Source organism: Mus caroli, unplaced genomic scaffold, assembly GCF_978045245.1.
Source record: "Mus caroli unplaced genomic scaffold, Mus_caroli_1 scaffold_14, whole genome shotgun sequence".
NCBI lineage: Eukaryota > Metazoa > Chordata > Mammalia > Rodentia > Muridae > Mus > Mus caroli.
The window spans coordinates 31,211,221-31,223,723 of NW_028227269.1; the positions used below are offsets into that span (position 1 = coordinate 31,211,221).

At 46.6% G+C, this 12,503-nt stretch overlaps 1 protein-coding gene across 1 annotated transcript in view; it reads right to left on the reverse strand.

Annotated features, from left to right (window-relative positions):
• Positions 1 to 11,864, reverse strand: part of Cdhr3 (cadherin related family member 3) — a 68,474-nt gene extending 56,610 nt beyond the window's left edge. The window contains exons 1-3 of the mRNA XM_085830128.1: positions 11,654 to 11,864; positions 4,961 to 5,163; positions 1,194 to 1,359 (exon numbers count right to left, since the gene is read on the reverse strand). Of these exons, the coding sequence (XP_085686254.1) occupies positions 1,194 to 1,359; positions 4,961 to 5,163; positions 11,654 to 11,741 (457 nt within the window). The 5' untranslated portion in view covers positions 11,742 to 11,864. The remainder of the gene's footprint in view (positions 1 to 1,193; positions 1,360 to 4,960; positions 5,164 to 11,653) is intronic.
• Between the last annotated feature and the right edge of the window lie 639 nt (positions 11,865 to 12,503).

The window sequence follows — 12,503 nt, forward strand, 5'->3', positions numbered from 1 at the left end:
TAGGACTTTACAGTGGAGGAAACTGTTGGAAAGGCTAGTGTTGTCTCGTGTAGTAAGTGATAGGGTCAGAATTCAGATCCAGCCTTAGGGAAAACTTGGATGTGCTATCAACTAAAATAGGAAAGAGACTAGAGGAAATTCGGAGTGGGGGTAGGGTGAGGCGGGGTATAAAGAGTTTGGTTTGAGAGTCTTGCTAAGTTTGAGAAGTCTTTTAGAGGTCCAGGAGACACTGGGGAAAACAGATGGGTTTCTGAGTGGTGAGTTCAAAGAAAGCCCCCGAGGAACTGTGGACTTGGGGTTCTCACTGTACAGAGAAGCACACACAGCCCGGAGCTTGGCGACATCTGATGGATGGTGCCGCTAGGCTCCATCATCTGTATTGGTTGTTTTTTAAGTTTATTTATCATTAATGTCTCTCTGTGTACATGTGAACACATACGCACACCCGTGTGCATGATTCATGTGGGTGTGCATGCCATAGCATACATGTAAAGATCAGAGAACAGCTTTGTGGGCCAGCCCTCTCGTTCTGCTTTTATGTAGGTACTGGGTATTGACCTCGGGTTGCCGGACTTGCATAAGAAGAAGGTTAACCTGCTCAGCCATGCCTCACCCTTATTTATTTATTTATTTATTTATTTATTTATTTAATCTATCTATCTATCTATCTATCTATCATCTATCTATCTATCTATCTATCTATCTACTTATTTATTTAGTGATATTGGGAAGTGAACCCACAGCATGTGATACAAGCATCCCACCACCAAGCTACCTCCCCAGCTTTCCATCTCCGTAGAACGTCCCCTGCCTGTCTGTCAGGCAGGCCCAGGGCATGCAGTGCCCACAGAGCCCACGAGGGCGGGAGAGAGAATAAGACAGCTGGCCAATGGGTGCAGAATATGTAACAAACCTCTGGTGGGCCGAGCCCAGGTTCTTCTAGAATGCTACATGTTGATGTTCCCATGCTCAGCATTCTTCTGGGACTGAGAGGGACAGAGAGAAGCACAGATGCAAAGCTCTAAAAGCTGCTGGGTGTCGCGACTGGGCATGCTGAGAGGAAGACATCCCATTTCTCCCCGCTCGTTAAGCAGCTGCCTTCTCTGCGGAAGCAGCTGCTTGTTCGTTTACTTTTTCTGTTTGGCTCTATCCCGCAGGGTCCTCCCTGATGCCACTGCCTGGGTATGTCTCACCTTGTGCCAAGATGCCTTGGAACTGAGGAGGCTCATTCACATCTGTCACCTGAACAGTCAGGACTTGCACATCTGTGACACCGACGTCATCCTTAACGTAAATCTGCAAATCGAATACTTTCGGTCCTCTTTCAAAATCTAGTTGTTCTTTCCCGGTGGTGACCACCTGAAATGAAACACTAGGTTCTCAGTATCCACGGGAGGGGCCGACTTCACAAGCAAGCACTTCGCAAGGGGCTTACTAAGAAGGAAGCATCCCACTCCCGGTGACCACTTGTCACTCACTGACAGAGGCAGCCACTCTTCTGACTTAGCCATCCCAACATAAGCCCCGTGACACTTCTCAGAAGCCCCTCCCGTGGGTGATGCTGCTTTCCATAGGAAAGAAAACTATTCTGGAAAGATGCAGAATTTTAGTACCTGCATACTTAGTACTTAGTGCTTAGCACTAGACCCTCAGACAGGCCCCTCCACTGTCCTGGACACAAGTCCTATAGTCCCAGAGACATTGCTATGGTTTAATTATCCTCTAAAGTGCGTGTGTTGAAATGGAATGAACAGTGTCACAGCGCAGGCTGGTGTGAGCTAAGCAGTAAGAAGTGTTGGTGGGTGCTGAGTGCAGCGCTCTCCAGAGTGCACCAATGCTTTATCCTGAGTGCGAGCTCTTACAAACTCAGGCCAGCTTCCCAGACTTTCCTTGATCAACCCTCTTATTCTCTTCCCTGTCCCCTCACCAGAGTGTTTTGGTCATATCCTTGTGCAGTAAGAAGGCCCTGGAAGATATCATGATGACATTGGACTTGCCAGCCTCCAGAAACAGGAAAAAAAATCACTTTCTTTTCTTCATAAAAGAAAAACAAGTCTATGGTATGTTGTTACAGTAGTATAAGTCAGACGGAGGCAGATATCTGGGACTAAACCTCCTCTCCTCTCCTCTCCTCTCCTCTCCTCTCCTCTCCTCTCCTCTCCTCTCCTCTCCTCTCCTCTCCTCTCCTCTCCTCTCCTCTCCTCTCCTCTCCTCTCCTCTCCTCTCCATCTCTTTCTGTGTCTCTGTCTCTCTCTGTGTCTCTGTCTCTGACTCTCTCACACACACACATACACTCTCTCTCTCATACTCTCTCTCTCTCTCTCTCTCTCTCTCTCTCTCTCTCTCTCTCACACACACACACACACACACACACACAAATGTAAATTGAACCCAGCACTAGACAAGTACTCCACCATTGCACTGGATTTCTTCTAGAACTTTGGCTGCTACCATGCCCAGGGCCGGGACACTTCTCATGGTGTGATGAAAGCACTTGGCTCTGGTCCCATTCCTCTGCGGAACTTCTGTGCAAGCCCAGGGGAGTTCCTGTCCCTTTAGCTTTTTTTCCCTCTTGTGATTATAACTCAGAAAACCATTCCTGTGCTAAGTGAGCAACTCACACTTTACAGCAGAGGTGACGGTCAGGAGGGAGGAGAGTTTGCTGTGAGCTATTTCTGTTTAGAGAAGGCTGCATGGAAGAGGTGGTGGGCACCAGGTTTGACCTTGCAAGATCTAGGCTGATTACAAGAAGAGATGACAGACACGAATGAGCGTGTACAGTGGAGGAAGACAGGGTGAAGGTGGAGAAGGGGACAAGGTGGCCTGGTGTCAGCAGACAGCCTGTCTGTGGACAAGCCTCATAGCCACTCATCCAGAGCTAGGCTATCTATTCTGTCTGTGGAAGGTGAGGCAGGATAAAGACATCATTAGCAGAAACTCTGCACCGAATGAACGTCAAAGCTCGATTTCTAGTAACGAAGCTTTCCCATGCCTCAGTTTCCCTGTCTGTAACATGGGAATCAAAATAACACCAGCTGTGTAAGGTTGTGGTGGGGTTTGAGTGAGCTGACTCAAGGGCTGGGGTCCAGCATGGAGCACTCTCAGCAAGGGTTGGCTTCCTGCCTGAGGCACACACAGCCACCTGACCAGGCTCCTGTAGAGACACTCAGTGCCTCCTTATTTATACACCAGTTTCCTCTCAGGCTCAAGTCCTCCTCTGTGTCCCCAGTTAGATGGTCCTTTCCTCCCACGTCACCCTCGGGAACTAGCTTGAACACCCCACAGGAAGCAAATAGAGTCCTCTCAAGTGTCCAGATTTTATATCTTAGAACCAAAGGGATTGTGCTCCTACCAACACGAACAGAAAAACTGTCTTTTCTTAGCAGTGACTATCAAATGTTTATGCAACTGCCTCTTGCCAAGCCAGTCATGGTATTTTATTTATCACAACTGTAAGTTGGCGAACATCTCTCCACTTCACATATAGGGAAACTAAGTCAGGGAAGGGGAGGGGAGGGCAGGGCAGGGCAGGGCAGGGCAGGGCAGGGCAGGGCAGGGCAGGGCAGGGCAGGGCAGGGCAGGGCAGGGCAGGGCAAGGGCTCTCCCCGGCCACCAGAGGGGAATAGGGAGCGTCAATTTGGCTGAAGGAAATAGAGCTGTAGAATTCTGGGGTAAAGAGTAAATTTGGCTTTATGTATATGGACTTTGACATTATCCTGAACAAAGCTGAACAAATTAGTTTGGGTCCACAGTGCTCAGAACCGATACTGGGAAAAGAGGAGTCAGACTAAGCCACGGGAGGATGAAGGAGAGAAAGGCCTTCACAGGACCTTGGAGAGCTCCTCTGCTGCTGCAGGGCCCACTTGCTGTCCCTCCCCTGGCTGGATGGCTCAGAGCTTTCCTTATAGAGTCCAGGAGAAAACTCCTGGCCCATGACTAGCCCTGTAGGGCTGAGGAGACCCTCGGCTTGGCAGTACTGGGCTCTACTTGTGAATTAACGGCTCCTAAAGATGTTAAAAATGAGAGCTCCAGGGCTTCTTGCCCTGGTTTCCAGCTCAGCTACACATTAGTGGTGAAAGCCAGGACAAACTACATAGCCTTCCTGTTCTTCATTTCCGCATCTGTGGATAGGAGGTGATGTTAAATCACAACCCTTGTACCTTGAGGATTTCAAGGGCAGGAGTGTGAGAATCATTTTCAGTGGTGTCCAGCACTCTGTAAGTGTGAGCAGTTGGCAGGGCTTAGGGGAACAGACTGGCAGCAGCTGCTAAAAGCAGGCCAGATGTCACGAATAGATAGGCAGGGCAGCTGAGTCCTGGAGCCAATGTCTGGATCCTGGGAACTTCCATAGGACAATGACTTGGGGCATGGGTTCTGCAGGCCAGCTGTAGGGCCCTGATCTTTCTGCTTCTTTGAGGCTCTCCTAGTGATGTGGAGGATGAGCTGCATTTAAAAACAGCAGAGTAGACTTCCTGGATTCAAGGTCACCTGGATTCAAGGTCACCAAATTGTCAGATTCACCTGTCAGAACAGGGTCTGGAAAATCAGGGAAAACAGAGACAGAGCCCACAAGGCTGCCTGGGATTTCAGACTCTGGAGATCACCATCCGGTGCAGATCTGATTTATATTGTTTAGTACAAAAACTTAGATACAAGATTTCAGCCAATTAGGATGCAGTTATGTAACCAAGAGCCAAAAAGGGCATTACACATGCTGTCCTGCTGAATCTAATTCGCTAGCCTATAAGTCTGGGGGTGGGGTGGGGGTGGGTGTCAATCACCCAGGAGTATTTTCACAAAGGTGAAGGGAGTAGCCATCACCCCTGGTTCAGGTCCTTTGTTCTGTCTCAATGGTGGCTTTCCTGGGAGCCACTTTACATGGCGTCCTGTGTATGGCTGGATCAAGATTCTGTGTATGTCTTCTTTGCAGACATGGGAGCATAAGGGAGAGGCTGCTTACCTCAAAGTTGGTTGCTGACAGTCTGTTCACCCTGAAGGCCTCAGTGAAGGGTCTTGGGTTGACGACCAAGGGAAACCCTGGGATCACAGGTGACAACGATACTGATAAATTCACAGAAAACTTGTACACCAAAGTGGCAGGTGGAGCGTTCTCTGCCACGTTGCTAGTGGCAGGCAGGTGGACCAGGTGTAGCGCTTCCCCTCCTGTAGATTTAAACGGAGGCAAGGTGACAGAAACATCAAGGCATTGGCTGGAAACAGGCTCATCGCTTGGCTGGTGACTTCGTTTCATGGCAACAAAGGAGACTGGTCATTCCCCGAGACTGAATGCTTTCACTAAGCACTGGAAGTGAAAACATGGGGTCTTCTGGGAGCCAAGGAAACAGCCAAACCAAACAGGCATGAAATCTGCTGCTGCTGGAGAACAAAGCCTGCAGTCCTCACCCCCCTCCTTGCTGCCCTCCTCCTTCCTGACCTTGTTAAGAACCGGGGAAAGAACCGCTTAAAGGCCTTAGTGGGCTAATGGCATCCTTTCTCTTGCAGGGGCCCCAAAGATTCTGGACGTTTCTTTTTCTTCTTGAGGCACTGTTGGATTCATGATGTCATCTGAGAATCGAGTGTGCGTGATTAGAGAACTCCAGAATGACGGGGGATTTCTCCTCAGCCGTTAGCAAGTCAGGACAGTGAATGGGCTGTCGTTGTTGGAGGCTGTTTTGGGGCATCCTTTAGAGGATCAGTCAGGACTTCTTGCCTGATGAATCCCCATTTCACAGAGGAGAAAATGAGAGAGTCAGAAAGGCACATGGATTTCTTTGAGCTTCACTAGAGATGGGGGGTTTTATTATTTAAGTGAAGCATGTCCTATCATGCTTCTCCCAGGAAAGACAAGGGGCCATCACAAGGTAGCTATGATTCGTGCCAGATTCAGCCACTGCGGCGGAGGCCTCATGGTTTTACAATCTTGCTAACAACAGTGGACTGGGGTGACTAGTATCCTCCAAAGATTCATGTCTCACAGAAATTCAATGATACCCTACATGGAAAAGGCTCCTTTACAGGTGTACATACTGAATAAGGGTATTTATCCACTTAGTTCAGTGGCCTGTGTCCCTCTAAGCAATCAGTTCATAAGTAAACATATAAAGTAAGAAGGGTTTGGGGTAGAGGAAGAAGAGATTAGAAATATATCATCATGGCCATCAATAAATGCCCATCCACGGCATCAAAACATAAGCACAGAGTTGGGTGGGAAGCTGGACATAGTGGTACAGGACAATAATCCTAGCTCCTTAGTGGAAGGCTGAGAAGAAGGATGAAAAGCCCAAGATACATTGTATATACAGATGAAAAGCCCAAGACACATTGTATATACAGAGTGAGTGTAAGCTAATCTGGTCTATTTGGTGAGACCCTATCTTAAAAATACAAAGGAAGTCTGAGGATGTGGTACAGAAGATGAGTACTCTCCTACCACACCCAGGGTCTGGGTTCACTCCCTATTACTACACACCTGAGCACGCAAAGAACTCTGCTAGGATATAACCCCAATGCAAGCAAGCCTGAAGCTCTTGATAAGCTTTACCCGGGTTTCCACAGCCTCAGCACCCAGTAGGAGGACTGCTGGGGCTGCCAACCCTGGTGTCTCCTTTGAGGCACTAGAGAGGCTAGAGAAGCTATTCCCCAGATGGGGAGGCTCTGTCAGTCACTGAGAGCCCCTGGTGCTACTGGGATGGATACATTGACTTTGTAGCATTGATCGTATCTTTGAGAAGACTTGAGTGTGAGATTAATTCCCAGGGAGAAATAGCATTCCAACTGAGTAGCCTGACTCCAGGATCAACATCCTCAGTCCTCCCTAAATGTCATGCTTTGAATGACAGCAAGGGAGATATTTTGGAAGGAGTAAATAGATCTAGTAACCTCAAGCAGTTTGTATCAGGAACTGCTCATTCTGTTTACGGATAAAGGTAGGCTCTCTTTAGCTATGGCCTTTTCTGCTGACATTCACATAAGAGATGTCCTATCCTTCTGGTGACCTCTTCTCAGGATAAGGTCGTGTGCCAGGATCATTAAAATGAAGAAAACAAAAACAAAACGAAACAAAACAAAAACATCTTGGACGCATTCACTGGTGATACTGGCAATCACAGTAGCCATTTAAAATCTACATGTCCCATTCTCCAGATGCGCTGCCAACAAAGAGGTGGGAACAGTGCTAGCAATTACAAAACTTCAGTGGCGTTGCATACTAACAAGGTGCATTAGTGAGATGCAATACCCAGAGCATTGACCCATTCATTCCACTGGGAAGATTGAGGGAGGTCCCAAGGCACCCAACTGAAAGTGATGTGCCCAAAGGTGACCAGCCAAGCTAAAGCAGAGAGGTTAGAGGCTCAAGGCCAACTCTCCTTCCCAAGACACTACATTTCCATCTTAAGGCTGGTCTTCCAGAAGATTCTTTTGGACTGTGGTGAATAGGCAGGAGGTTTTCATGGAATTTGACTTACACATGTGCTTTAAGAATCAAATTACAACGGCTGGCATCTAACACATGGAAAAAAGAAAAAGCACTTGAAAATGGACTAGCAGTCATAGAGCTGGCTGCAACATCTTAATGCACGAAGCACATTTTTCTCCTGAACCACAGCCTTTCTAGGAATGAGCCTCTGGGGCCTCCTCCTGAGAGCCGGTTTTGAGACACTTGAGGTCTCCCCAGCTTCAGTTACTGGCCGAAAGCTGACCGCTCCAGGCCCCCAACACTAAGTGATAACGCACAACCTTCTTCTCTAAATTACAGCCCTGCTTTTGAGACACAAAACAACCCTCACCTGAGAGGTGACTGCTAATCTATCTTTATGTGCCTTTTCTTTCTCCAGAGGTCAGAGGACATCTTTCTGGAGTCAGTTTCTAATGTCGGTGTGTGTGCCGTGGCATGCCCCCTCTCATGTACACACTAATAATAAAGAGAGAACCAAGTAGTCCTTCATATTCCCTCTTAATCAAAGAGTGTGGGGGAAGCCAGGGTTTTGAAGCAGAGATTTGACATGGGATCCCTTCTGCTTCATTGCTGCTTAAACATGTGACTGTGCTGAACTTCTGTGGGACTCCAGTGTCCCCGCTCTTGCGGCACCAGAAGCACCAGAATGGCTGTTAATCGAAGTTCTGTTGTTAAGGAACACCCATAGGAGCCCAATAACAGAATGTGCAAATCTATAGTATGTTTCAGGGAAAAAAATTACTATAGAACAAAAACATTAAGGAGACTCATCACAGCTGAAGGCTACCCCCAACAGAGAGACACAGAGGGCCAGGGACAGGCAGGATCTGTTGTCACTTTTTCTCTAAGGGCTTTGGCATAACATATTTTCTTGGATTACGAACCACTCATGTGTGCACAAATACTGTCTTGAACTATTTTGTGGTGCAGTAACAGAATACTGCCAAGTGGGCAATTTATAGATAGTATGAAAGTCTTTGGCTTATACGTATACATGTTGGAGTTCCTAGCTGAGGGTTGGTATGTGGTCAGGGCTCTCTGGCTGCTCCATAATACACCCTCTTCAAATGAGAAAAAGGCCCAACTTTCTGTTTATTTGAGATAGGATCTCATTTTGCAGTTCAAGCTGTCCTGAAACTCACTATGTAGCTCAGGCTGGTCTCAAATTAATGGCAATTCTCCAATAGGACAAAGGAGAAAAGAAGTGGACCTCAATATTGATTATGACCATCACATTAGCTTGTAGTTAGCAAGAAAACAGTGTTCTGCTCTGGGAGCCTCACCCTGCTGCTGCCCTGAGAAGAACTGGTTTCTTTTAGACTTTTCCTAATACCACAGAGGTGGGCGATGGGGGAAGAGAGCTGGGAGGAAAGCTCTTTTGAGGCCAGCTCTAAAAAAGGAAGAGAAACCTTTTGCCATCTCTTTGGGTATCATATATACCACAGAAAGACTTCCTGGAAATTGACTCTCTTCCTGACTTTTCAAACCATGAGGATGAGAGTGTCAAGATGAAGCCACACAGGCTGGAGAGATGCCCAGCAGATAAAGTATTTGCTGCACAAGCCTGATGACCCATGGGAAAGAAGAAGGAGGGAACTGACTCCACTGAGTGATACAATGTGTGTTATGACAAAGTCTCATTTCAATGGGGTGGCGCAAAATCCCTGGAGGCTTTCTAAAAATATATACATCATCCATATACCTAGGGTTAAAATATACTTGGGTCCTCTGATGGGTCCTTCATTTTCTGACTGGCAAAAGACATTTGGCTCTTTGGTGTTTATGGAATGGAAAGACTCTGGTCTCAACCCTTTCCCATAGACACAGTCAAGAGTTTGTCACGTGTCTGTTCTCTGGGGATTTCCTTGTAAGTCATTGTCAGAATGTCACATGATCGCCTCTCAAACAGAAAGCTTTTCTTTTTCCTCATCTTGGTAGGAGACAGGGAGGACAGAAGCCAAGTCAAGCACAGATGTGAAGTGGGCAGAAGATTTGAGGGTCTACATTTGGTAAATGCTTTCCAGTAAATGTGAAAGCCACACATGCATCAGACTCTAAAACGGTGATGTTCAACCCAACCAAATACACACTGGATGCCATCTTGATAGCAAGGGCCCTTGGAGCACTAGAGATGTGAAAATCTGACATTGTTGGGCTGACGTTGTAGTTGAAGTGACAGGTCATTAGAGATGACTTACAGAGCTCATGTCAGCCATTTGTGTGTTGTACTGAGCTGTTTGAATAGAGGCAAGTGTCATCCCATGGTGCAGTGGCTAGAAGGTTTATGATGAACATGAGAAAGTGGGAAGGATGTAGGGAATGGTGCACCTGGCATGGGCCTTTCAGAAACTTTGGACCTAAGGAAAGAAAAGAGGAGGCTGCTTTGCTTTTGTTGAGGTTGTTGTCATGCATTCTGAAGGCAGGTACCCATTGTCTTTCATCACACCCAGACCCTCCCAAAACTCTATGGTTCTAGAGCAATCATTACAATCAGGTTCTCAGACTCACAAAAGATGAGAGGGAAAAAATGGACTATATCACAGAAGTCCATCAAAAATCTTGACTGTAGTGGACAATGTGTAAGTGTGTAGTCTGTTCGGCCAGACAAGTGGGATGCACTTGTCTATAGGAAATCCCAAGTGCACAGGTGCTTGTAAGTCTGTGCCATTTGTTTCTTCTACACATTTGACAGTGTTCAAATGAGAGCCACTGACAGCGTGTGTCTCACCTTATTCTTCCCCTGGTGACAATAACTGTCACCTCTTAACTCAATCATAGATCAAAAGCTCATATTTCTGGGGAACTTTCAAATGTTTCAAGAGCCTGGACCGTTCACAGCCTGTTTTCACTCTGTGGATTTTCTGCCCTCCACAACTAAAGCCTCAGGTTAAGGAGGGCAAACATTTGGAAGCCCAGTTTTTATTTTTATTTTATTAGCAGATCAAAGCAGAAAATCAAACATTTTTATGGGTCTTGAAAAAGCATTTTGATTTAAAAATCCATTTTGATTTAGAACCAATCATCTAGATAAAACCATCTCCTAAATGTAGAAAACATTTCTACCTTAGGCCAAAAACTAGCACCATGCCTCGGGGTATAGGCATCAGGGATGTTCACTTTCCTTATTAGTTAAAAGTGGTCAGGAAGGACAGGACGGGCCTGGCAGTTGGATGAGAGAAAGAAACAGTGCATATAGCAATGGCACGGAGGACTATCAATATTCATTCTCTTCGATCCTGGAAAGTGCATGTGAATTAAAGGAGACACTGTTAGAAATGCTGAGATAACTCCTTAACAGCTGTCCATACATTGTATGAAAATAAGCAAAAAGAGGAAAGAGAAAGAAAAGACTTTATTTATAAAAATAAAGAAAAATACACCCAAATAACGAGCTCTGAATGTAAATATCCACATAAAGGAAACTAAACTACCTTTGAGGGGAAGAGAGGAAGATTTGAGCAAATACCTAGAACTACAATTGGGGAATGAGAGGCATAAAACACCAGTGCAACCTTTATTGTGTTCCTCGGCCCTTCTAAGTATCTTACTATCTAACTCATCTCGGAGGTAAGTTACTCCCATATTAACCTGCAAATTAACATGAGTGAATATATTATGCATACATTACCTATTCAAAATATAAACACTTCATTTAAAAAGCTTAGTTTCAACAATCCAAAGGTATTCTTAAAAATCATGGAACATTCGTGGAGCTCTTGAATGAAGAAAGAACATATAGGAAGTGTCGGGTGGAATCTTGGGTCTCTTATCAGAAGAACTGGCCTTTGCTCCTTAGGGAAACAATTGCCCCTCCATATCTGTTTCCCAAGTTCAATGCCTCTAAGAAGGACTTTGTCACAAAGGTTGACTAGGCATCTGTATACAGCTAGACTCTAAGAAGCACTTTTCCAGCATTAGTTCTCAGAGAGACTCCTCACACAGGCCAGTCACAGCAGAGTGTGCTCTGTATAAGCCCAGGCTCTGCTGTGGGCCTTTAAGTCATGTCTGCTCCAGGACCTCTGACCTGAGGGTGCAACCTCCCTCAGTTGCTCTCTCACATCATTGCAGAGAAACCCCCACAGTAGAGAGCCTCACAGTGACCATGTCTTCTCTGGGGAAATTCTCAAGGAATGGTGTTCTGCAGAGCAAGCAGGCCAAGCAAGGCTTTGCAGAGCAAGGGGCTCACAAGGCTCTTACCTGAGGTGATCCCGAAGAGAACAAGGACAATGACTGCCCCCTGCATGCTGGATGGCTCCCTGTGTGTACGGCCACAGAGGATTTTCATCCAGTGTTCTAGCCCTCATTTGTTCTAGACACCACCATTCTCCTTTCCCTCCTGACTTTGTTGCCAGGCAGGAAAACAAACAGAGGCTTTGGTGGTAACTAAGGGAGACTCTAAACACTGTTGTCTGCTTGTCCCTTGATGACCAACTCGTGTGATAACCTGCTACCCAATAGGCTAGCTTGTCCATCCTAGTTAGCCCCAGGTCTGTCCCCAAAGTCCTCATCTGTAAGTCTCCACAGAGAACTCCCAGCAAGAGAAGAGGGCAAAAACGTGCCACATAAAAAGTGCTCAAAGCTGTGCATCCTTGTCATGAACACGGTGGTCGTCACCGTCCTGTAACCAAGCCTGTTGTAGTTTGCCCAGGCAAGGGCTACAAATGAGGGGGTCTCTAATGACTTGAAGAGAAGGCTCAGACTTGGAACGCTCTGGAACTTGTTCTCAAGATGACAGTTAAGAGCTGGGACCAAATGGCTCCGTAAAGCAGACACCTGGTTGATGTTGTCCTTTGACACTGTAAATGAGTTCGTTACTTTGCTTGTTGATGTAATAAAGCACCTGACAAAAGCAAAGGAAGAGATGGAAAGCCTATTTTATGTCACAGTCATCAGGGGGCAGGGGTGGTGGTGCGGGGAGTCATCATGGCAGGCAGAGCAGGCAGCTGTCAGGCTGGCTGCATCTGCAGTCAGGCAGCAGGGGATGAGTGCTGGTTCAAGCTGGCTTGCTCCCATTTATTTAGTCTGCCACCCCAGCCTGTGTGATGGT